This window comes from Leucoraja erinacea, chromosome 1, assembly GCF_028641065.1.
Source record: "Leucoraja erinacea ecotype New England chromosome 1, Leri_hhj_1, whole genome shotgun sequence".
Classification (NCBI taxonomy): domain Eukaryota; kingdom Metazoa; phylum Chordata; class Chondrichthyes; order Rajiformes; family Rajidae; genus Leucoraja; species Leucoraja erinaceus.
The window spans coordinates 34,854,325-34,881,108 of record NC_073377.1 but is presented as its reverse complement, the minus strand read 5'-3'; the positions used below and the strand labels follow the sequence as shown (position 1 = coordinate 34,881,108).

Below are 26,784 nucleotides of genomic sequence, written 5' to 3'. Positions count from 1 at the left end.
TAGGCAAGGCAACCTTAACATTTCCAAACCAAAGGCAAACAGCTCTCGCATTTCCAAACCAAAGGCAACACAGCTTTAGCATTTCCAAACTATATTTTCAAACAACATTAAGGGCACTGACAGGTCAGTAAAACCAATCACACTTTAGTAGACATGTGTTCAGTGTTATTCACAGCTCAGACTGAGAGACGTGACCCTCTCGCTCCCCCATCTTGCAGAGACTGACTGAGGCACTCAACACTTACGGGTTTTATAGTCCCTCCGGAAGGGCCGTGGCCTTCAGGAGAGAGAATCTCAACATTTTTTAAACACTAATAACTCTTTTATTTTTAATCGATTGGAAAAATCCTCTTATCCTGCGCAGCGGAGGGGGACTCTTGAGTAAGGTGGCCAAAAATCAGTGGCAGCGTAAGCGGCAGCGTTTTTTCTAAAATCAATATACAAAAGAACAGGAAGTGGTCAAGATCAGACTTTTAGTAATATAGATGGTCAAGCTACAGCTGATGTATTTCATCTGATTCTGATTATCTCTAGAAAGATTGTCCCAGGGAAATTTATCAGAATGGTTCCAAGGATGAGTATGGTTAGACTGGAGAAGCTGGAGTTACTTTTGGAGCAAAAAAGATTGAAAGGGTGGCAGAATGGTGCAGCTTGCAGTTGCTGCCTCACAGCACCAGAGACCCAGGTTCAATCCTGACTTTGGGTCTTAGAAGACTTTTCTTTTTCTCAAAGGCTTTGCTTGAGCTCTGAAACCAAAGGTGAATTTCATAATAGATGACTACCTCTTCTGGTGAGTTGCTCCTGAGGTTAATTAAGTAGTCCATGGCTTCCAGTGGTGGAGAGTGTTGTGAAGGTAAGGGCCAATTTTTTAATGCTTCAGTGAGTGGACAATAAATTAAAGGTACACAAAAAAGCTGGAGAAACTCAGCGGGTGCAGCAGCATCTATGGAGCGAAGGAAATAGACAGCCGAAACCCTTCTTCAGCCTGAAGAAGGGTTTCGGCCCGAAACGCTGCCTATTTCCTTCGCTCCATAGATGCTGCTGCACCCGCTGAGTTTCTCCTGCTTTTTTGTGTACCTTCGATTTTCCAGCATCTGCAGTCCCTTCTTAAACACGACAATAAATTAAAGTTCAGCTTATGAAGATGCAGATACACTATTGCCAAGCCTGTAGTTTGATTATTGAGAGGTTCATAGAAACAGACAGCATGGACAAGAACCCTTGCAGCCCATTCGTCCATGCTAATTGTGATGCCTATCTACACATCCCATTGCCTGTGTTAGGCCGTTATCACTCTACTTCTTTTCAATCCAAATGCCTTTTAAATGTTGTAACGGTAGCTGCCTCTGGCAGCTCCTTCCTAGATAGCCACCTTCTGAATAACATATCCCTCAGTTAAATTTTTTTTAAGTGTTCCTTTTAGTTCTAGATTCCCCATATCCTGGAAAAGAAATGATTCTGATTGTGCCCCTCAATTATGTAAACATTTAACCTTGGCCGTCCACATTCCAGTGATAATAAACCCAGCCTATCCAGTACCTTGTTCCTGGTATCACTTCCGATGGGTCCACCAGGGAATGTACTGAAAGTTTATTCTGGACATTTTTTACATTTATCGTGCCAATTAACCTACAAATCTGTACGTCTTTGGAATGTGGGAGGAAACCGAAGATCTCAGAGAAAACCCACGCAGGTAATGGGGAGAACATACAAACTCCGTACAGACAGCACCCGTAATCGGGATTGATCCCGGGTCTCCGGTGCTGCATTTGCTGTAAGGCAGCAACTCCATCGCAGCACCACCGTGACCGAGTCTCCTTGTAACCGTAGCCCTCCATTCCATGCAACTTCCTGGTGTATCTTTTCTGTACTCTTTGTATACAATATTCCAAGAGCTTTCTAACCAATGTTTTGTACAGCTGTAATATAACCTAACTATTACATTTAATGTGAGATGCAAGAATTTGGAGATGCTGGTTTACAGATACAAATTCCTGGACTAACTCAGCTGGTCAGGCAGCGTCTTCTGGAGAACATTCAACGGTGACATTTTGGGTCGGGAGCCTTCTTCAGTCTGAAGAAGTGTCCCGACTCAAAACATTGCCTGTCCATGTTTTCCAGAGATGCTGCCTGATTCACTGAATTACTCCAGTACTTTGTCTTTTTTTTATACACTAATGTCTCGGTCCATAAAAGCAAACTTGCCAAATACCCATTTCACTGCCCTATTCACCCGTGTCATCAGTTTCAGGGAGTTGTAGACTTGCGTCCCAAGATATATAAACTTGTACATCAATGCTTCCAAGGCCCCCGCCATTTACTGTGTATGCCCCTGCAGTATTCGATCTGCCAAAGTACATCACCTCTCATTTACCTGGATTAAATTCCATATTTCACTGCTGTGCCCTATTGCTGATCTATGTCCTGCTGCATTTTCAAACAACTTGCTCTGCCATTTTTATAAATTCATTGATCATGAGCTCTCTCCAATCTCATCCAAGTTTTTTTAAAATTACAAACAACTATAGACCCAGCACTGATCTCTAGTACATCACCAGTTACAGATTTTCAATCTGAACCCTCTCCACCAGACCTTCATTTTCGAAGAAGTCAGTCAATCTTGGATTCAATTAATCAATGCTCCTCCTCATATTCCTTGTGCTGTAACCTTTTGGTCTAGCTTGCCATACCGGACCTTGTCAGAAGACTTGCTAAAGTCCATAGAGACAACATCGATCTCTTTTGTTACCTTATCAATGAATTCAATTAGATTTGTGAGATATTATCTCACCTGCATAACACTGGCAACTGCTAATCAGTTACATGTGAGCATAAAGCCCGATTCTGCAACGGCTTACTTACCACTAATGTAAGGCTCACAGCATCAGGCAACATCTCTGGAAGACATAGATAGGTCAGGACCTTTCTTCAGATTGTTGCAAATGTGAATAATGCACAGCTGAGTTCAGTGTTGGCAGATTCACTTGGGACAGAGCCAACTTTCTCCCAAAGCATGAACATTTGCATCAGCAAATAAATAAGACAGCTGACCCCCAAGTAGGATGCAAATTGAAACATAAAATTACAAGTCCAATAACACTTTATAATTAAAAAAAAAGTGATGGAAATGGTTTATTCTTTTGTGTATTAACCAGCATCTGCTGTTCTTTGCAGATGCTTGTTAGAATTATTAAACATGAAAGTTGAGTGGATGATATCCTAGAACTAAAGGATGTTGACCCTTTGGCATGTAGAAGCCTTGACATCTGTCATAGAGCAAGTAGTTACTTCTATCTAAAATGATATAATTGAATCATAAAGAGTTGCTGCATTACAGTGCCAGAGACCCGGGTTCGATCCTGACTATGGATGCTTGTCTGTATGGAGTTTGTACATTTTCCCCTTGACCTGTGTGGGTTTTCTACGAGACCTCCGGTTTCTTCCGACACTCCATAGACATACAGGCTTGTAGGCTAATAAGCTTGGTATACTTGTAAATTGTGCCTAGCGTGTGTAGGATAGTGTAAGTGTGCGGGGATCGCTGGTCGGCATGGACTTGGTGGGTCGAAGGGCCTATTTCCGCACTATCTGTAAAACTAAAACTAGAAGAGATTTAATGTTCCTGTAATGCTTTGGTTTGTCACTTCCAAAACACATTCCTGATTTTTCTGAGGATCATTTCGACATTTCCAAAGCAGAATTTTAACAACGAATTAAAATTGGATTAGATTTGATCAGTTACTCTTTGATGTCGGTTTTTTTCTTTCTCTTGTATTGTAATGTTTGACTGAATTGCATGGATGTTGTTTACCTGGTTCAGCAATAGAAGTAGGTTATTAAGCCCCTTTGCTCTAGCATTGAATTAAATTTGCACTAAATTAACCTGCTTAAATCTCCAGGTCTTAAAATGTACTTGCCCTGATATAACCTCTTGGAGTGAAGTTTCATATTTTGTTGACAATATGTATAGGGAAAGCGGTTGGGTGGTTACTGATGGTTACTGGTGGTTACTGATTCCTTTCCAGAGTTCCTTAGCTCCAACTTCAACATTGTATATTCAGGTCCTGATTGTACAAAATCCCATCCTTTATCATTTGAATGCTTCAGTTAGATTCCGTGTGCAGTCACACCTCAAGAGTACAGCTGAGCTTAAGCATGTCATTATAATTTAACCTTCTACATCGTGGTATTATTCTGGTGATTCTTATAACCAAATGCATTTCCATACTCTGGTAAAGCTTTTTAAGAACTGAATTGATTTTCTTATTTCCAAACATTCTATTGTGCCTCTTGATGAACTTTGTTGTCTGTTCATTAGCTCCTAAGCCCTTAGTTCCTCTGAAACAGATAATTTTCTTCTGTTTTGATGTAGATGACCACAGATTTGATACGTAGACTTCTATCATAACTTTAATTTGTTTCTGTTCCTTTTAGAACTTTCTGCTTCTCTTTGTTTTGTCACCCAACAACATTTTATATGATCAATTCACTATTAAATTTAGATTTTCATTCATATCAAACCCAAAAGTATTTCAAACCCAATAGTGTTTTACCCTTCAAAAAAATAATCTCGATCTGCAGTCACAATCATGAAAACTGCACCTAAATCCAGCCTAGTTTGGTTACCTAAGTTTTTTTTAATCCAACCCCAAGCCTCAATACCTTAGTCTGCCTGCAATTCATCCAAACATTGGAGAACATTGTCGATAAAGTCTCCAGAATCCACTTGTCTTGTTTCTGCCTCTTCTGGAGTGTCATGCATGGGAATTTCCTCTTGAGTTTGGAGGACATTAGGCTGCGTTTTAACAGACAGATAAAATAATGGCATTTAAGAGAGTTTTAGATGGGCACATGGTAAAAGTTAGTCTTGGCATCATGTTCAGCACAGACATTGTGGGCCATAGGGCCTGTGTTGTACTGTTCTATGTTTTATGTTTAACTGTGCCTGATTTATTTACAAATGACCCTTTTTTAAAACACATTGTGTAAATACAGCTTATGACATTCTCAATTGTTAACTACCAAGTATTTAGCAGTGGTGAGATGCTATTTGAATCACTGTGGTGCAAATGTCTACACAGAATGCTAGGTGGCTGGATCGTACTGCCTGGGGTGGTAGTGGAAGCAGACATGATAGTTATGTTTAAGAGGATTTTAGATCAGCACATGAATATGCAGGAAATTGGGGTTTGTGGATCAGGTGAAAGCAAAAGCCATTGGTTTAAGTTGCCCTCATGTTCATCAACAGAATCAAGGGATGTGGGGAGAAAGCAGGAACGGGGTACTGATTTAGGATGATCAGCTGGCTGGAAGGGCTGAGTGGCCTACTGCACTTATTTTCTATGTTTCGATCACAGACATCGTGTGCTGAAGGGCTTGTGGCTATGGTGTAATTTTCTTCTATTTGTTAAAGGACACCATACAGCAATAAGTAAGGAAATTCCAGGTCTGTGACACATGTCCAAGTATTGTTCAATTTGCAACTTGCGGTATTCCCATGTGATAGCTGCTCTTGTACTTGTAGGTGGTAGATGATATAGGCTTGTGAAATTTTGCAAAATAACATGTAGGAATTTGCTGCAGTGCAATTTCTCGATGCATATTCATGGTGGTAAATTGAGTGATAATGAAGTGAACAGCTGCATCCTGGTTTGTGAATTTCAAGTTATACTGAAAGTAATTTGAGAATGTTCTGTTGTGTTCCTGGTAATGATAGTAAAATATAATTCAGCAAATCTCATTTGATACAGAATTCCCAGTCCCTGGCTGCTCTTGTCACTGTTTTGTTTCCATGCAAGTTTCTGATCAAATAATTCCCTCTTATCTTAGGCTTCATCTCAACTATTTTGTAAAGTGGACACATCTTATATTGTCCTGGACGAATCAATAGTAATTAAACTGGCACGGGCCAGTTTCAGCAGGGTGAACTATTGTCCGTTCTCTTAATGCCAACCTTTTGCCTAGGCTCAGTATTGTCCATGGAGAAAGACATGGAAGGGGATGATTAAGTGATAACTTGGAGCATATTAGCATTGTGAAGGAGGATGTGTTGGAGGTCTTGAAATATATTAAAGTAGATAATTCCCAGTCTGACCAGGTGTATTCTAGAATAAAATGGAACAAGGGAGGCAATTGCTGCAGCCTTGGCAGAACGTTTTGTATCTTCGTTAGCCTTAGGTGAGCTAGTAGAGGGCAGGAGGATAACTAGTTTTGTCACTTTAAGAAGAGCAGCAGGGTTACGCCAGTGTACTACAGGCAGGAAAACCTTTCCATCAGTGGTAAGAAGGTTATTGGAAGGAATTAAGACACATCTGCACAAGGCTCATTGATCAGAAAAGGTTTGCAATGGGAATATCAGGGAAAGTGGGATTGGAAGAATAGTGTTCATGGGTGAAGGTTGGTATGAAAAGAGTTTGGTGGTAATTGGTTAAAGCACGAGTAAATTGAAGGCCAAGAGATTACTTCAAGCAGCTGGCCATGGTTACTGCAGCTCCCCACAATGCAGCACGCAAGAAAAATGCCTTGTAGATAAAGAATGCGGCAGCGCTACACTCTGAGACATAGACATAGATATTCACCCCATCCATTCCCCTCAAAACTTTATACACCTTTATAAGATTACCCCTCAGCCTCCTGCACTCCAAGGAACAAGATCCTTTCCAGGGCTCGAAATTAATGGTTGCCCGGGTGCCAATTGCCACCTAATGTCCCGCCGGGCAACCTAAAAGCTGTGTCATTTTGTCCGGCTTGGTAAGTTCACGGGACTTTGAATTTAAACTTTGAACGGGCCCTCCTCTCTATCTCTCTCTGTCACTCTCCGTCTCCGCTCGCCATCCGTGTCGGGGCCGCCGGGCTGCGCTCTCCGACCACTCCTCGTCCGCCTTGCACATGCGCACAACCACGACCAGCACATCATCGGCCGCCCTGCACATGGGCACTAACAAGGCAACTGGTCGGCACAGAGCACTTTCTCCCTCCTTTTGCATTGTGGGAGATCTGGCCGCCATTGCTGTCTGGTCGCCGCCTCGCTGCGATAGCTGAAAACCAATGCAGAATCACTCCCTAGAGTAACTCTTGCTTCAGGGAGCACGAGTTACTCCAAAAATATTCCAAATGGTGATGAAGGGTCTACCACCAAACTCTGAACAATAACAGCCTATTGCACTTTATCTGTTTATTTATTGTGTATATATATATATATGGTCTATGGTTATATAGACACACTGAACATTTTTCTCCTGTTCTGTATTATGTTTACATATTCTGTTGTGCTGCAGCAAGCAAGAATTTCATTATCCTATCTGGGACAAATGACAATAAAATTCTCTGGACTTGGACTTAAGCAAAAAAGGGTTCTTAGGAAAAAAGAGCTTCCTTAAAATTAGTTGCGTCTGGTTGGGTAACTATGGTAGGGTGAAGACTATTCCATGCTTTAACTGTGCGGGGGAACTCAATGGAACAGCCAGCATCTCTGGATAGAAGAAATTGGGTGACGTTTTGGGTAGAGGTCCTTCTTTAGACTCCATCTGGTTTTAGTGTTTTTAGTTTAATTTAAAGATACAGCGTGGAAACAGGCCCTTCGGCCCACCGAGTCCACGTCGACCACCGATCACCCGTACGCTAGTTCTATCCCACACATTAGCGACGTAAGTCAAGAGTGTTTTATTCTCTCACGTCCCAGTTAGAACAATGAAATCCTTAGTTGCAGCAGCACAACAGAATATTTAAACATAGTACTCTGTAAACAACGTTATAAACGAGAAAACAAAACAGTGTTCTATCGTATTGTATCGTGTGTGTAGAAAGGAACTGCAGATGCTGGTTTAAACTGAAGATAGACACATAAAGCTGGAGTAACTCAACAGGTCAGACAGAATCTCTGGACAAAAGGAAAATATAACTTTTTGGGTTGGGTCTGAAAAGGGTTCCTGCACACCTTTGGAATGTGGAAAGAAACAAGAGCACCCGGAGAAAACCCATGCGATCAAAGGGAAAGGAGTAAAATCAATACAGATAGCACCCATATTCAGGATCAATTCTGGGTCTCTAGCATTTTTAGGCAAAAACTTTATTGCCAATGTACTGCCCCATAGACTTGAATTGTATTAAAACATACAATAGCTGTAACGGGTGACATAGCGTCACTTAGAGATTTAAAACTGAAAATTTATTTTTTTCATTTATTTAATAACCAAAGTTATCAACGTATAATTTTTTTGTGTGTTGGAAAACAAAATATAGTGGCACAGCTGGTAGACTTGCTGCCTCACACACCAGAGATCTGTGTTTGATTCTGTCCTCGGGCACTGTGTGTTGAATTTGCACATTCTCCCTGCAAGCGTGTGGGTTTCCTCCCACATTCCAAAGACGCATTGGCTTTGTAGGTTAACTTGTAACTGTAAAATTCCCCCTAATGTGTAGGGAGTGGGTGAGGAAAGTGGGATAACAGAACTTGTGTGAATTGGTAGACAGAAACTTAGCGGGTGAGGCAGCATCTATGATGCAAAGGAAATGGGCGACATTTCGGGTCGAGACCCTTCTTCAGACCGATGTGAGGGTGGGGAGGGCGGGGAGAAGAAATGAAGAGGCGGAGACAGTGGGCTGAGGGAGAGCTGGGAAGGGGAGGAGAAAAGAAAGCAAGGACTACCTGAAATTGGAGGTCATACCGCTAGGGTGTAAACTGCCCAAGCGAAATATGAGGGGCTGCTCCTCCAATTTATGGTGGGCCTCACTCTGGCCATGGAGGAGGCCCAGGACAGAAGGATCGGATTCGGAATGGGAGAGGGAGTTGAAGTCCTGAGCCACCGGGAGATCAGGTTGGTTATTGCGAACTGAGTGGAGGTGTTGTGCGAAGCGATCGCTAAGCCTGCACTTTGTCTCACCGAGGTTGATTATACGCTGAATAATCCAACCACATTTTTGTTTGGAAATGGAAAGAAATAATATAAATTGCATTCATTGCAATGTGTAAAAAGAGTTGAGATCTATATTACTAAATCTCTGATCTTGACCGCTTTTGGCCCACTGTGCTGCGATTTCCGACAGGACATCGCAGCCCAAGTGGGAGGAGAGAAGTGAGTCAGTGTTGGAAAACAGTTGAAAACTGAGGAATTTGCTTTGTAAATTGGTAAATCAGGCAATTTATCAGTCAATTTAAGCAAGACGGCTCTTAGCGAGCGGCAGTGAGGAGCGGCCTAGTGAGGGAAGTGCCCTGTGAGTAAAGTGTGAGTCTTCAGCAAGGAGACTGAGGAGAGGAGACCACGCAATACGCTTGAGAGGTAGAGACGAAAGAAGGAGATGTCAGGCAAGCTGATTCAGTGCGATGCTTGCAGTATGTGGGAGGTCAAGGACACCGCTGGTGCCTCTGGCTGCTACAAATGCGAAAAGTGCATCCAGGTGGAGCTCCTGAAGGGCCGTGTTGGGGAACTGGAGAAGCAAGTGGATGACCTCCGGTTCGTACGAGAAACGGAGTCGTTCCTCGATAAGTCCTACAGTACGATTGTTACACCTAAGGTACTGGAAGAGAGAAGGTGGGAGACAGTGAGAAAGGGAGGGAAGCATGGAATGCCAACGTCCCCGGGTGGTGTACCTCTTGTAAACAGGTTCACCCACTTAGAAGCTGTTGGGACAGAAGACGTGAGCGGCGAACTGGCTTGCGATGCGAATAGGGCTGTTGAGCCAAAACCAAAAAGGCCTAAGGCAGGCAAGGCCATTGTAGTGGGAGACTCCATCGTGAGAGGTACGGACAGGGGTTTCTGCGGCAACAGACGGGATGCGAGGATGGTGTGCTGCCTTCCCGGTGCCAGGATCCAGGATGTCATGGACAGAGTGCAGAAAATCCTCAAGGGCGAAGGTGAACATCCGGAAGTGGTAGTGCATGTCGGCACAAACGATGTCAGAAAGAAGGGGATGAATATTCTGCAGCGTGACTTTAGAGAGCTCGGAAAAATGTTGAAAAGCAGGACCTCCAGGGTTGTTATCTCCGGTTTGCTTCCAGTTCCCCGTGCTGGCGAGAGCAGGAACAGGGAGATACGGGACCTGAACGTGTGGCTGAGGAACTGGTGCATGGGGCAGGGATTTAGATTCTTAGATCACTGGGATCTGTTTTGGGGTAAGGGGGAACTGTACAAAAGGGACGGATTGCATCTTAACAGGTGTGGGACCAGCATTCTGGCAGGCAGGTTTGCCACTGCTACACGGGTGGCTTTAAACTGAATAAGGGGGGTGGGGTGTCGAATGGGATAGTGGAGGATGGAGTCCCCTTAATGTGGTTTGAAAATGAAAATATGGTTTGTTTGAAGTAAAAAGGCACTGCCTGCAAATGGTTGTTTGGGTGCTTTGGCTTGAAGTTGAAAGGCACTACTTACTGCAAATGGTGGCTTGGGTGCTTTGACTTGAAGCTCAAAGGCACTACTTACTGCAAATGGTGGCTTGGGAGCTTTGGTTTAAAGTTGAAAGGCATGACTTACTGCAAATGGTAGCTTGGGAGCTTTGGCTTGAAATTGAAAGGCACTACTTACTGCAAATGGTGGCTTGGGTGTTTTACTTCAAGTTGAAAGGCACTACTTACTGCAAATGGTGGCTTAGGAGCTTTGGTTTAAAGTTGAAAGGCACTACTTACTGCAAATGGTTGATTGGGTGCTTTGGCTTGAAGTTGAAAGACACTACTTACTGCAAATGGTGGCTTGGGTGCTTAGGCTTGAGGTTGAAAGGCACTACTTATTGCAAATGGTGGCTTGGGTGCTTTGGCTTGAAGTTGAAAGGCACTACTTACTGCAAATGGTGGCTTTGGTGCTTTGACTTGAGGTTGAAAGGCACTACTTACTGCAAATGGTGGCTTGGATGCTTTGCTTGAAATTGAAAGGCACTACTTACTGCAAATGGTGGCTTGGGTGCTTTGATTGAAGTTGAAAGGCACTACTTACTGCAAATGGTGGCTTGGGTGTTTTGGCTTGAGGTTGAAAGGCACTACTTACTGCAAATGATGGCTTGGGTGCTTTGGCTTGAGGTTGAAAGGCACTACTTACTGCAAATGGTGGCTTGGGTGCCTTGGCTTGGTTGAAAGGCACTACTTACTGCAAATGGTGGCTTGGGGGCTTTGGCTTGAGGTTGAAAGGCACTACTTACTGCAAATGGTGGCTTGGGAGCTTTGGCTTGAAGTTTAAAAAAATCACTATTCTCTCTGCTGCACCTGCTGGAGGGAGGGGGAGGGACTATAAAACCAGGAGGTGGTGTGCCTCACTCAGTCCCTGCAAGATGGATGAAGCCAAGGGTCGTGTCTCTCTCAGCTCTGAATAACACTGAACAAATGTCTACACAACTGTGAGTACGCTTAATGTGGTTTGAAAATGAAAATATGGTTTGTTTGAAGTAAAAAGGCACTGCCTGCAAATGGTTGTTTGGGTGCTTTGGCTTGAAGTTGAAAGGCACTACTTACTGCAAATGGTGGCATGCAGTTAAAAGGCACTACTTACTGCAAATGGTGGCTTGCGTGCTTTGGCTTGAAGTTGAAAGGCACTACTTACTGCAAATGGTGGCATGAAGTTGAAAGGCACGACTTACTGCAAATGGTGGCGGGTGTTTTACTTCAAGTTGAAAGGCACTACTTACTGCACATGGTGGCTTGGGTGCTTTGGCTTGAAGTTGAAAGGCACTACTTACTGCAAATGATTGATTGGGTGCTTTGGCTTGAAGTTGAAATGCACTACATACTGCAAATGGTGGCTTGGGTGCTTTGGCTTGAAGTTGAAAGGCACTACTTACTGCAAATGGTGGCGGGTGCATTGGCTTGAGGTTGAAAGGCACAACTTACTGCAAATGGTGGCTTGAAGTTGAAAGGGTGCTTTGCTTGAAATTGAAAGGCACTACTTACTGCAAATGATGGCTTGGGTGCTTTGGCTTGAAGTTGAAAGTCACTACTTACTGCAAATGGTGGCTTGGGTGCTTTGATTGAAGTTGAAAGGCACTAATTGCAAATGGTGGCGTGGGTGTTTTGGCTTGAAGTTGAAAGGCACTACTTACTGCAAATTGCGGCTTGGGTGCTTTGTCTTGAAGTTTAAAAGGCACTACTGCAAATGCACTTTCCTCCTGTTTGCACTGTATATTGATTTTAGATAAAACGCTACCACTTACGGCTGTGATTTTTGGCCATCTTACTCAGTCCCCCCCTCCGCTGAGCAGGTGCAGAGAATTCTTCCCATCAATGAAAAATAAAAGTGTTATTAGTGTTTAAAAAATGTTGAGAATCTCTCTCCTGTCAATCACGCCCTGAAAGCCACACCTTTTCCGGTGGGAGTGGGAGGGGTTATAACACCCGGAAGTGTGAGTGTGGCTCAGTCTCTGCATGATGGGGGAGGGAGAGGTCATGACTCTGTCTGAGCTGTTAATCAACTGAACACACTGAATGTCTACTGAACTGTGGGTTTGGTGTTTTGTGTGGTTTTATGGCGGTTTCACCCTGCATGAAATGGTATGAAGCTGCATTTGAATTTGGTGGCCTTGCACCCTGCTTGAAGTGGAATGAAACTGCACTTGAATTTGGCGGCCTTGCATCCTGCTTGAAGTGGTATGAAACTGCACTGAATTTGGTGGCCTTGCACCCTGCTGAAAGTGGTATGAAACTGCACTTGAATTTGGTGGCCTTGCACCCTGCTGAAGTGGTTGGAAACTGCACTTGAATTTGGTGGCCTTGCACCCTGCTTGAAATGGTAGGAACATGGATTTGAATTTGGTGGCCATGCACCCTGCTTGAAATGAAATTTCAAGGAATAGTCATGAGTCAACTGCCAGCCCACCAGCCGTGAGTGAGCTGCCAGCAGATCAGGCTTGAAGGACTGAGCTGCCACCCCAAGAACCCATACCAGCACTCCAGAAAGCCCCCCCCCCCCACTGGCCACCAATATTGGAATTGGTGGGGAGGTGGAATATTGCGTCGGGCGATCAGCCCTCTCGTGTGAACATGGGACCCAAGGGGTCCCACTTAGTCTAGTACTTTATTATAATTTTGCTGCATGTCATTGTATATATCGTCTTGATCGGTGAATGTTTATTTGAAACAGAAATAATATGTGAATGCTCCATTGAGCATAATTCCGACTGGTAACTACGCACTTCGTCCGAGCACATTATCGCACACATCATGCAAGCCGTCTTAGATGACCACCTAAACTGTCATTTGGCAACCTAAAAAGCTGCCTAGGTTGCCCGGCTAGCAACAGAGAAAAAAAGTTAAGTGAGAGCCCTGCTTTCCTAACTAAATGTCAACAGGTGGATTGGAATGTTTTCTGTCCATACCCAACGTAAGCTAATGAACAAAAGCTCTGAGTGGATTTAGGGCAAAAGGAAATTTAAATTGTGCTATGGATGCTAGGATCCCCAGAGTTGACATCACCAAGGTCACGTATAAAGGAAAACCCCCACTCACTATTTCATTAAAGTAATACCAGTATGGCGTCTGAGGTGTCCTATTACTAATACTAGATTCTGTATTAAGCCACAAATACCCACCATAATAGACAAGATAGAGTTAACGCTATCTATAAATGCGACAATATAACTATGGAAGTCAGTGAGAATAAAGGAAGATTTGGAAAATTACTTTCAAAAATATATCACTGAAATTAAGTTTTTGTCAGAGGATTTGCAATGGATTAAGAAACAGCTAATTAAGGATTACCATGCATTCATTATGGTCATGTGAAGAGATTAATAACGATAGTAAAGAAAAATAAATTAAGGAAAGCAGTTGGTACGATGATATTTGGAATTATGATACAAATGTATACATTCACTCAAGGATTTGCATCGTATCATGTGATTGTGATACTTCTTTGTATTACAGTTATATTACAATGTAATGTTTTTTTTGACGACAACTTAAAAAAGCAGCACATTATCCAATCGGTAAAATTTGTAAATTAGGAAGATTGAGGAATGAGCCATCCTTATTATGTTGCTAGGCTACTCAGTAACACATTGTTAGATGGGTGCTATAGTCTGACTGCGACAAGGTTTGGAATATAATGCAAGGGTTAAACAAGCTTTTCAGCTGGAGTTTTCTGCTAACAGGCCATATGTCAAGAAGGCCTGTTTAGGAAAACAATCGAGTGCTTAAAGAAGTAATTTTGCTCTCTTGCAATATTCGTATGGCTGTATGGTGACCCCAAATTTCACTGTACCAATTGGTGCATGTGACAATAAATGTCTCTTGATCTAGATCTAGTCCTCACATCATGCAGCTGCAAGGACATGAAACAGTAAATTGAGACAAACTTTTCTTCCCAAAGACACCCGAGATTATTTGCATTTATGATACAATAAGTAACTTTTTTTGAGTATTAGGCAGGATAGCTGGTTTTAAAATATAGTTGACTTGTTTGTTGTTTAGTGAAGAAGAACGGGTTTATTGGGTATATAAATGCATGCTGCATGTTAACTAAATGAACTTGTCCTTGGACAGGATTCAGAATGGTGCCAGGACCCTCAAGCCCTCCAGGCTAAACCATTGTCAGGAGTTCCCAACATGCAGCTGAATGGTGTGTGAGACTCATTATTTTATTGCGTTTTGTTATAATCAATATTTCATTTTCAATCTTATGGTTGAAGTCTTCTTCATAATTGATCCAAATCTTCAAAACCCGTTTATATAATTACAAACAGTAAGATTTGGATATGACAGAACCACGCCAATCAGATCGGCAGTCACAACCAAGTCCTCCACTGCCATGTCCTCTCCAGACTATGTATAAACACTGCTGTAATTTCTACACGGTGAAACCAAAATGTATAAAAATGGCCTTTATTAAAATCTGACAATGTGCACTTTAGCCACAGCTAAATTTTTTCTATTACAAATTTTAAATTGTGGAATACGGAGGAAAATAAATAAATGATCGGTCTTTGGCCCAAGCATTATGGAGGGCACTGAATCAGTCTTTTACTCAGGCCAGGGGAATCAAGAACCAGAGGGCATAGGTTTAAGGTGAGAGGCACGAAACAATACTCAACAAGGTCTTGGCAATGTTATGAAAAGATAATCTGGTCAAGACCTTGTTGTTCATTGTCCTTCTGTTTCTACCAGTATGTGAGGTATGTAATGAGTGGGTGCATCTGGCAACTTCGTGATCAGAAGCCTAGAGACACTTTGCGGCCATTTTGTTGCTGCCATAACCTCCAGACAGCAACGTCTGAGTTTATCGTGGCTTTCCGCTCAAATGGGCACCAGGCATACATGCAGCAAGCAGCAGAGCCTGAACGACAACTTTCATGGCAGTTTCAAAGATCTGTTGCTGTTTTGGGCCCATTCGAAGCAGGCTTTCGAACATGGCAGCTGTTAGAGTGGGTGTGTGATTATTTAACTGACCATAGTCAATTATCATTCTCCAGCTGCCATTAGCATTCCTTCCCTATCCAGAAAGGGCTAGATAGCTGGAAACGATAGGTCAGATGACCCCTCCCTTAGTAAAATAGTCCAAAGTTTCTCCAGTTTATATCTGACCACCTGGTGTACAGTTCTCACACACTGGCAGGTGTCGGAATCAGGCCAGGTTCCCATTTAGCATTGCCCTCCCCGCCTGTCACCTGAAATGCAATGGAGTTCCCCCGCGTGTTCAAACCCTGTTGACTATGTCAAAATGTAATGAAATAAATGGATTTTAAGGATTTAATGATGAAGAAAGAATGCTTCAGTCATCTAAGATTAAACATGAAACATTTATTAAACCAGCAATAAAAAGTAATAAAATAATGAGTCTCGTGCCCTTCAACTTCATGTCAGGAACTCCTGGTGATGAGTTGGCTTGGAGAGCACGAGGGTCCTGGCACTGTTCTGGAACTCAACCCGAGGAGTGGTTCAGTAAACTTGCACGCAGCATGCATTTATATTCTCAATAAGCCTGCGCTTCTTCCATAATCTATAAACAACAGGCAACTCTGTTTTAAAACTAGCTGTCCTCCCTGATACTGAATTTGATATTATATCAGAAGTCGAGCAAATCTCAGATGTCTCTGGGAAGAAATGTTTGTCTTATCGTATTACTATATACCCTTGTAGCTGCATGAGATCTGAGTATCAGTTCTAAGTGAGAAAAAACAAATGTTCTAAGCACCTAATTGTTTTCCAATGATAGCTTGCTTGTTTGACCCAGGGGGGCTGTTAACAGACAACTCAGTTTTAGCTGAAAAGCCTGTTTAACCGTTGTTGCACTGCGACTTGTTTTCCTTTTACATGTTGCTTTATAATCTCTAAAATTTGGAAGTTTCTTCTTTTTCAGATTTTCTATTTTGTACATTCTGTATATACTGTATATGATGACTTCGGTGGGCGGTGACCGATCTCGGGGAACTCGGGATAAGACGCCAGGTCAAACACAAGCACAGATACAGAAACCAGTACAGGTAAGTTGCTGAAAATGTCATAGTTTCCAATGCAAATATGGTCTTGGACATTCTTCAAGTTTGTGTTCTCAGATTTGCAAGTATTGTTCTGAGGAATCTGAGGAAGGACATTATTGCCATAGAGGGAGTGCAGAGACGGTTCACCAGACTGATTCCTGGGATGTCAGGACTGTCTTATGAAGAAAGACTGGATAGACTTGGTTTATACTCTCTAGAATTTAGGAGATTGAGAGGGGATCTTATAGAAACTTACAAAATTCTTAAGGGGTTGGACAGGCTAGATGCAGGAAGATTGTTCCCGATGTTAGGGAAGTCCAGGACAAGGGGTCACAGCTTAAGGATAAGGGGGAAATCCTTTAAAACCGAGATGAGAAGAACTTTTTTCACACAGAGAGTGGTGAATCTCTGGAACTCTCTGCCACAGAGGGTAGTTGAGGCCAGTTCATTGGCTATATTTAAGAGGGAGTTAGATGTGGCTAAGGGGATGAGGGGGTATGGAGAGAAGGCAGGTACGGGATACTGAGTTGGATGATCAGCCATGATCATATTGAATGGCGGTGCAGGCTCGAAGGGCCGAATGGCCTACTCCTGCACCTAATTTCTATGTTTCTATGTATGCTTTTGTTTAAAAAAGGACATGTAGAGGATTGGGGGTGGGGGAAGATCAATGAGATTATTAGCAATTTGATTAGATGCCTGGTAATGAACACAAATGTTCCTAATTCAGCATAAAATAGTTATTGCAAGAAAATTTGCTTTGTATTTTTCATTGGGTTGTTTCTAAAATAACTGATGATTTCATGCAGTTATGTAAGACACTTGACTTGTAGAACAAATATTATTAAGATTGGGAAACAATGACATTGCTAGAGGAAAAACCATGGGTTATGGTATGGGTTATGGATAAATTAAACCTATATAAGATAGGCAACAGATGTTTGGTAGACGGGCACTGGAGCAGACAACCAACCACATTTCTTTGGAATAGTTGACCGTTTGACATTGACAGTTTTAGAGTTGACAGAGGGCTTCAGTTCCCATTGGGTCAGCTGATGAAGGCAAGCATACTCATACTTTCCTAATCCCATACATACCCATCTTTTCTAAGCATGCCCATGTGCTGCCTTCATCAATCTGTCTACTGGTAGTGTTGCTTTCAGGGAACTATACAGCAATCCTAAAGATTAGGAACACTCCCCATTCATGCTCTGTTTTGGCCTGGCATAGCTTCCCACAATACACAATTTTTCACTTGTCTGAGTTAAATTCCATTCCTTGCTCTATTTTCAAGTTGAGCTTCATCTTGTTGAAACCAGAGGCAACCTTTTTCACTTGTTCTTCAACAATTGTTTCCTTCAATTATATTTTTCCCATCAAACCTAGCCATTATTTTCCTCCTGGCTCCTAGGTGATGAGTTCCTTTGATCTTGGCTAAGAAAGATCCTGTTTTGACCAGACTTCTTCCCCTAGTATTTGCAATTTTATAACATAATCTTGTCACTTTCAGTTCCGTATTTGAAAGCAACAGGATATTTCTATTTAATCAGGTCTTCGTTCCAGTTTCACCTTCATATCGCTTCTGCCCAAGTGCAGTCTTTGCTTAAAGACATAATGGTTATCATAGAAATATAGTATTTCAGTGAAAACTGATTATTGATCTAAAAGGCTTAAATTAATTAATGTAATTACTTTTAGCCAACAGCAGAGCAGATGCGACTTGCCCAAATGATCTATGATAAGAATGATGTAGATTTTGAAGAGAAAGTCAAACAAGTAAGTGATAACCCAAATGTGAAATAACATATGAACTTTTCTGAAAATGATGCTTCCTCCTTTTTCTTTCTATTTGCCCGGCAATAGATGTATCAAATAGCTAAATCACTTTGAAGGACATGAGCATTTAATCTTGATTTTTGAATTGTTAACTGAATCTAAGATTTGCATGTGTATTGTAATAAATTGTATTGGTTATATGTTTTGATCTATGAAATCCTATCCTGGAATAAATGAGTGATGGTGGTTGGGGCGATTAGAGTCTGTTGGGGGCCAGTCTTTATGAAAGTTTTGTACTTGTAATATTTTTTAAAACTGTAGTTTATTTGATGGCACTTTATTCCAGTTGATGGAAGTTACTGGAAAGAATCCAGATGAGAGTGTCGTTGCACTTCATGATTGCAATGGAGATGTAAACAGAGCCATCAACATACTACTGGAAGGAAATTCAGATACGGTAGGGTATGAGTTTTTTGCTGTTCATCTGTGATGTCTTTATTCTTTGATGGAACAGTTTTATACTAGAATATGTTGCTATCGTTTAAAGAAGCTTTGACTATGTATCTAAATAGGTTAATGCAGTGTAAGTTGGAAAAAGGATCGAAACAATGTGAGTATTAAAATTGTTTTGCCAAAGAACAAAGCTGATAATCATGCTGCAAGGCCTTAAATCAGTAATTGATGAGTCCAAGGATCCCTGAAAGTCACAGCACAGGAACAAGTCAAAAGAGAGCCTATGTTTAGGATAAGAGATTTAGAAGGGACCAATGAAGATTTTTCTCCATCCAGCACGTGGTTCGAACCTCTAACCCACTTCGTGACAAGGTGATCGAGGCAGAGACATTCACAACATTAACGTGGTCAAGTCAAGCCCTTAATTCACCAAGGCACGAAAATTGGTGAATGAGATTAGTGTCAATGATCATTTGATGGTCAACATGCCCCTGGTGGGTTGTTGGGCTTATTTCTATCGTATGATTTTGTCTGATGGCTTAAAATTTCAAGGTTGGATTGGTCTGAAAGGTTTTCATGATAAAAGCATGTTGTTGAAGTGGATCTCTGCCCAATTAGAAAGGTTATACCTGTTAGTGTAATGGAACATCCTGACTCAAATAAGCAACACATTCAGAGCTAATTTATTTTCTCTGAAGGGTATAGGAACCAAGGCACATTTTCAGAGGCACAGAGCACAGAACCAGGCCCTTTGGCCCAACTCATTTCTGCCAACCCTGTCTTAGTTTGTCCTATTTGCCTGTAAACCATGGCTACTCATTGTACCTATTCAAATATATTTTTAAATGGTGTATTGTACCTGCCTCAACCATTTCATCTGGAAGCTGGTCGCACATATGTGTCACCCTCTGTGTGATAAAAGGTTGTTGGTTTGGTAACCATGGGTGAATTAGGGTGAGTATTAGACGAGGGATACATCGGCACAATATTTAGTAAACTAGTAAACTAGAGGGCCTGAATTATAGGGAGAGATTTTATTCAAGAATGTAATAACTGTGGTATTGCGCACTTGGCTAAGAGAGAGAAGTGCCTTGCCTTTGGTCAAGTTTGCCATCGGTGCAGGAGGCTAAACCATTTTGGGAAATGTTGCAGATCCCAACCTAACAGAGAGCAGACAAAGCAGCCCATAAATTTGCTGCAAGCTGAACCCTGTCAGATTTATCCTATAGCAGCATGGATGAGAGGCCAAAGGTCGAGGGAATCGTTCTGCAGGCACATTTTATTATCACACAAAATGTGCAGAATAGTGAGCCAATGGCCAATGTAACAGTAAACAATAACATGATCGAGATGAAAATCGACACTGGAGCGAAATGCAATGTTTTGTCTCGGGAACCATGATCATATTAATCGCTTGAGGAAGGCACTCCTGCACCTAATTTCTATGTTTCTATGTTTCTATCGCTTGAGGAAGGCAGAGCTATTACAACTCAGCAATGTTACTCTTCTCACATATGGGGGAAGCAAGGCCAATACGGTCAGTATTGTGAAGCTGCAGTGATGGAACAGCATGATGCCAACATGAAGAGGATACTCGTGCCAGGGAAGTGAACTTAAAACTGAATCCCCAAAAATATCGGTTCCTTGTTAACCAAGTGGGGCATATTTTCATGGCTGATGGTCCCAAGGCGGATCCTTCTAAGACTGGTCGTTAGCGAAATGTCCGCACCCACGGATGTTGCAGGTCTGCAGAGATTTCTGGACATGATTAATTCATTGGAAAATTCGTTCCCAACTTTGCCGAGATCTCGGCTCCCTTGAAGCAAGGACACTGCCTGGACATGGCACAAACAGTTGCAACGTGCTTTTGACACTCAATAACGTCAGATATCGTGCCCACCTACCCTGGCTTATTACGATGTCAATCGACCTGTTACCTTGACTTGTGATGCATCTCAGTACGGCCTTGGTGCAGCATGCCTGCAGGGTGAACAGCCTGTTGCTTATGCTTCCAGGACGATGACCGACACGGAGACGAAGTGTGCTCAGATCGAGAAGGAATTACTGGCGGTGGTCTTTGCATGTGTTAAATTCAATGATTACATTTTTGGCAAGGCTGTTACCGTAGAGATTGACCACCAAACTTTGGTTACCATTTTAAACAAGCCTATACATGCTGCTCTGGCGCGGCTGCAAAGAATGATGCTGCAGCTCCAGAAGTATGATATCTCTCTCATTTACAAGCACGGTATGCACATGTATCTGGCTGAAGCCTTATCCCGTGCTGATAGGAGGTTGAGCGCCCAGCACTCATCAGAAATAGACACTTTTGCCGTTATGGCAATTGATTTTACTAATTCTTCACATCTGGATATGTTGGTGGTTCACACGACAAAAGATGCCACCCTGCAGATGCTCGCCTCTGTCATCAATCACGGATGGCGTGGCAAGCAGCATTCACTTCTGCTCGCTGTTCGGCCTTTTCAATCCGGGATGCTGGCCTTTGAAGGTGGGGTTATCAAAAAGGGCCAACAGAAGCACTTTGACTGCGTACACAGAGGTCATCCTGGTTCTGAAGCTACAGTGCAAGGAGCGAAGAGCATGTTTTTCTGGCCTGCCATGTCAGACTATATACGCCGGAGGGTGCCGTCCAGACTATATTCGCCGGAGGGTGCAGTGTGCGAACAGCATGGCTCCACATCAACAGAAAGAGCCCCTTTTGCAGCACCCGGTTCATGACTTGCCGTGGTCCATGGTGGCGACTGACATTTTTGACTGGCATGGCAACCAATACTTGGTCCAGGTTTAAAATTGATCTGCTCCTCACAGGTTCCACTGAGGCGGTCGTCAAGAAACGTGCGAGGCATTTTACGGTCCAGCAGGCACCTCAAACCCTCATGTCTGTCAATGGTGGCCAATTCACAAGCCAGTGTTTCAAGGACTTTGCACAGGAATGGAATTTTAAGCACATCACCAGCAGTCCCGGGTACCCCCAGTTGAACCGGCTGGCTAAGCGAGCTATCCGCAGAACAAAGGAGCTCATGGAGAGGTCCAGCATGGCCAGGTCTGACGTGTTTTTGGATCTTCTCAATCTCCGCAACATTCCACGTGATCCCACACTCGGTTCGCCGGCTCAGCGACTCGTGTTGAGACAGACCAGTACTACTCTTCCAGTCGCGAAGCAGCTACTCCAGCCACAATTCTGCGAGCCTAAGGTGGTTCGGGCGCGTCTGCAGCATAAAAAACTGACGCATCGTTCTAGTTGTCCTCTCCAACCGTTGTCGGAGGGCCAGGTGGTCCATCTCCAAACCCAGGTATGGGTACGGTCAAGGAGGTGTGTCCGGAACCATAGTCTTATTTGATTCGATCTGGTGGTGGGCTCTACAGACGAAACCGACGATATATTCTGCCCTTAAATGAGCCGGTGCCATTGAGGCAGGTTCAGTGTGATGATGCAGATGACCCAATTGATGTGTTATGGACAGAGGATGGAAATGACTATCTATATGAGGGACATGTGACAGCAGATGGTGGGCAGTTCTGGGGTTAGGACTTTGTTTCTGCACCTGCAAAAGGAATGCCAATGGGGCTGGTGCCGATGATGAAGACCCCTGTAAAGCCTGTCGACAAATCCCCTGCGAAACCTGTGCTGGTTGAGTCATCGCCTGCTAAGAAACTCCCGATGGAGGCCGTGCCGGTGAGGGGTACGGATAAAGGTCTGTACCGTACGCGTGCAGGACGAGTCAGCAAGCCTATGGCTAGATACGGGGATTATGTCCAGAGGCAGATCTTGGACTCTAATTAACTATAACCGCGTTACTTATATTACTTACAATATATCCTCCATTGCTTTACTGTAGATGATAGTTAATTCTATAGCTTTATATACACATTCTTCTGCATATGTTTGCTCTGGGGGAAAAAAGCCTAAGGTGGGGGGGGGGGGGAATGTAGATCAAAACGGTGTTGCTGATTTGTTCTGTGTCTGGTTTTGCTGCTGATGACCTACCTGATCCATAATCCACGTTGTGTATCCACACCACCACCACCTAGTGGCATGCGGGCAGCCATGTTGGTTGGGCAGTTCAATTTACGATTTCGAGCCTACAGTACTCATTTCGATGGTCTCTGTATGTATCCAAATTAAAGTACTTGTTATGATATATAATGACTCTGTATCAATAGTACTTTGCACACCACTGAGTTATGCCAGCATTTTGTGACTATCTTTGTTTTAAACTAGCATCTGCAGTTCCTTCCAGCACACTTAGTACTCTGTAATAAAACAAAAAACGTTTTTCACGCACGCACGCACACCCTCCAATTGGTGTAAACCAATTTGTTGAAGTTAGCAATAGTATAATAGCCAAATAGTTTCCTCTTGTACCCTGTAATTTTTTGGAAAGTATTCTGGATATATTTTTTGGAACGGGGGTTTCTTATTTTTTATCTATAGTCCACAAAAGAAAAGTGTAACAGTTTATCAGGCATGTACCTTAATTGTTCACACTCTGAATCACTAAATTCAAGTGGGTTAATTGAAACTTTTAGGTTTGTATATGCATTTCTATTTTGACTTAAGCTGGCCCATTCTTAGTCATGTGTGACCAAAAATATGAAAAATTGTTGAATACATGACTTCTAATTCTGAAAGCATTACAGGTATATTGTTTTGTACTGTATATATGATTCTTTTTTTTTAAGTTTATCCAGTGAATTTTTTATGTTATGCAGACAATGTTTGTTTAGGGTCAGAGGTCAAACATGAGCGGTCATGTGTGACCTCACACAGAAGTGCTTTTTTCATAACTCAGTTTTATCTTACAAACTGAATTTTAAAAAGCTAGAATGTTCATATCTTTAGCAGATGTATTATAGTTCTGTAGGTAGGAAAATAGCAATGAAAAAGATTAATCTCTTAACAATAATTTTTTATGTACTGCTTTATGTGATGCCATCTGGTCACATGTGTGAAATTTTGGTTCACTTTCAAAAGAAGTGCCCAGCTACACTAATGATGTTTTCACTGTGGAATTTCCTTTTATGACTTAAGATGAGGGAATGTTTCACTAATAATGAACAGATGTGTTTTCATGCAGAACACGTGGGAAACTGTTGGTAAAAAGAAGGGTCTTGGAACTGGAAAGGATAGTCTCCTCGAAAATAAGGAAAATAGAGATAAGCGAGGAGAGAAAGAAACTAGTCAGGTTCGTGGAAGCTCCTCCAGACGAGGAAAGGGAAGTCGTGGTAGAGAATGTAAGTATTACGTGGATTACTAGTTCGTCGACTGATACAGTTTTGCATACCTTTACTATTATTGAAATTTTAAATGTTTAATTTGCAGACATTGTTGAGGAAAATGGAATGGACATTGGCCCAGGTGATCGGCACTCAGAACGAGGCAGGCGTGGCCGAGGTGAGACTAATTTATAAACACAATGCTTCATGATTTTCTTGTTTTCCCTTTGTATTGCTATGCTGTAACTAGTGTTAGTGCAGTGTTAATATGTACAAACATAATAACAGACTAGACAAGAACACCTTCTGTATCTCCATGTGTGCACCCTCCCACCCATTTCTGAAATTGTAATTCCTGAGAAAAGTAAAATCAGGGTTTGAAACTTAAATTAGTTAGGGAATTCAACTGTAGATAACAAGTTATCTACCTCCTTTTTTAAACAAAGTTGGAGTTAGAATCAAATTTGCCAACCTGCCTTGGATCTCATGGGTTTCAACCTTTAAGACCTATGTGAGACTTCCCCAAAAGTTTTACTGAAGTTCTTGTTGACAGCGTCAAACCAGGCTGCTCTCACCACATTTCCTTTCCACTTGAAATTTTCCAATTAAATTGTTTGGATCAAATCTTACCCTAATGAAAGCCATGCTGACAATTTTTTGATTACCGGTAATTCCTGTCTTTCCAAGTGTACATTAATCCTTTGTATCATGTTTCCCCCCACTAACTTCCTTTCAATTGTTGTTAGACTCACAGGCCTGTTATTGCTTTATTTACCCCCATTGCCTTCTTGAATAAAGGTATATTTACATTTTTCCGGTAATTTAACGCCTCATCTTGGCAAACAACACATCAAAAATCTCTGAAAGAGCCCCAACAATCTCTCTTTCTTGCCTATCAGACTCAGAAACATCTCATCACACCCTGGAGAAACCTTGCTTCAGCATCATGTATCTGCTCCTCTTTAGCTGGTAACTTGTTCCATAATTTCACTCCATTGCCCCCATAACTTCCTGAATTTTCCAACCACAATGTCATCCTTGGGTGAAGATGTCAAAAGTATTCTTTTAAATCCCTATGACATCCTCTATTTCCATGCATATTTACTCCTTTGGTGCCTAATGGGACCTACTCTTTCCCTGGTTATCCTTTTGCCTAAAATATACTTAGTTGTAGGGTTAATGTTCTTAATCTTGACTGCTGGCATTATTTTGTCCCTCTTTGTCTGCCTAATTTCTTGAAGTATTAGTGTACTCCTCTTTAGTTTCTCCTGTTTCCAGTTCACTATACCCGCTACATCCATGGCATCCAAAGTTCCTTGCACTGCTTCTTCCATTTCACCCTGTAGATTGGCTATTTCATACTAGCCAATTATAGTACTTGTTAGTAGTGACTCCGCGTGGTATGTGCTTTATATTATCAAGAGCTTGTCTATGCTGGTTAGTATGAGCAACAGCTAGGAAATGCAATGTCTACAGATCCTTGCTGTGTAAGTAGATTTAATAAACATGTGATGTATCTTTATATGTGTTTGTGTCACCTCATTACATGGTGTCAGAGTGAATCTTGCTTACTCCATTCATGTTTATCGGGTTTTGTTTTTTTTTAAATTATTTTCTGTGTTTACTATCCTCATCATGGCAAATTCGTGTCGCCGTCCAAGTCCTCTGATCTTTGACTCTGACATTGCTGAACGCTGGCGTCTTTTCGAGCACGACTATACTCATTATGCTCGCATCATTCATCTTAATGACCCCCACGAGGTGTGTGCCTCTGTTCTGCTTAACTTGGCGGGACCAGAAGCAATGAATCGTGCTGACAACTTCACTTTTGCACCTGCAGTTTTGGATGATAACGGTTAGGTCCGAGTGTCTGCTGAGACGATCGACGACCCTGCAGTTTTGCTCAAAGTTCAGAGAGTTGTGTGACCTGCCCTCAAACTACATTCTTGAAAGGACCAAGTTTTATGCTCATTTACAGCGGGTCGGTGAACCGATTGAACGTTTTATCAGCGATCTGAATCGCGCTGTCGATTTTGTGATTTAAGAGATGAGCTCATCCGCGACAAACTTGTTGGAGGTATGCTTGATAGCAAGTTACGGGGTGAACATCTTCGTAATACTGACCTAACCCTTGATCTATTTCCATGCTATGGGTTGTCAGTTCTGTGTTGCTTATGGGAAAGCCTTTAATTTCTGCAAGAATTTAAACCACTTTGCACGATGCTGCCGTTCTCGTGTTAATCAAGCAAGGACGAGCCGGCACATGCTACAACATGAGCTTGCTGATAATGACTTCCAAAAGCCTGACTTGCCATCCCCCGCTCCGCTCTCAGAAAATGCAGATACCAGTTGTGCCACCCACTCTCTCCTCCCTTCGTCTAACGAGCAACTTGACCCCGAGGTAACCATGTTTGTGAATAACAGGACTTTGATCGCGAAGGTTGATACTGGGGCCAAATCCAACGTCATCCCATTAACATAGTTTAAAAAAATTCGTAGTGCTGAACGTATTGAACAGGCCTCCACCACGCTTCGGGCTTACCAGGGGAAATGTTCTACACCCACTTGGACAAGCTGATTTAAAGTGCACCATAGACGCGCAGATAACGTACCTTAAGGTTTTATATTGTTAAAGGGGATTCAGAGACTTTGCTCGGTATCAATGCATGCCACTATCTAGGCCTGGTATACTTTGGCTGCGCTGTCCATCAACTCTTTCTCGCAGACGGGCCCACTCAACCGCTACTCTTTCAATACAAAGAAATGTTTAAAGACGAGCTTGGAAAGTTGCCTATCAAATACCACATTGTTGTTGATCCCAAAGTCACTCCTGTGGTCAGAGTACCACATCGTGTTCCGCATGCCGTGCGTAACAGAGTACACAATACGAACGCAAGCAGATGGTCTCCATGGGTGTTATTGCTG

At 42.4% G+C, this 26,784-nt stretch overlaps 1 protein-coding gene across 3 annotated transcripts in view; it reads left to right on the top strand.

The window, feature by feature from the left end:
- The window catches only part of ubap2a (ubiquitin associated protein 2a), a 110,860-nt gene that overhangs the window by 11,270 nt on the left and 72,806 nt on the right, over positions 1-26,784 (top strand). For all 3 annotated transcript variants that reach the window (XM_055632600.1, XM_055632592.1, XM_055632582.1), the window contains exons 2-6: positions 16,272-16,395; positions 18,091-18,168; positions 18,515-18,625; positions 23,721-23,877; positions 23,966-24,037. In XM_055632600.1, coding sequence (XP_055488575.1) covers positions 16,306-16,395; positions 18,091-18,168; positions 18,515-18,625; positions 23,721-23,877; positions 23,966-24,037 — 508 coding nt within the window. In that variant the 5' untranslated portion in view covers positions 16,272-16,305. The remainder of the gene's footprint in view (positions 1-16,271; positions 16,396-18,090; positions 18,169-18,514; positions 18,626-23,720; positions 23,878-23,965; positions 24,038-26,784) is intronic.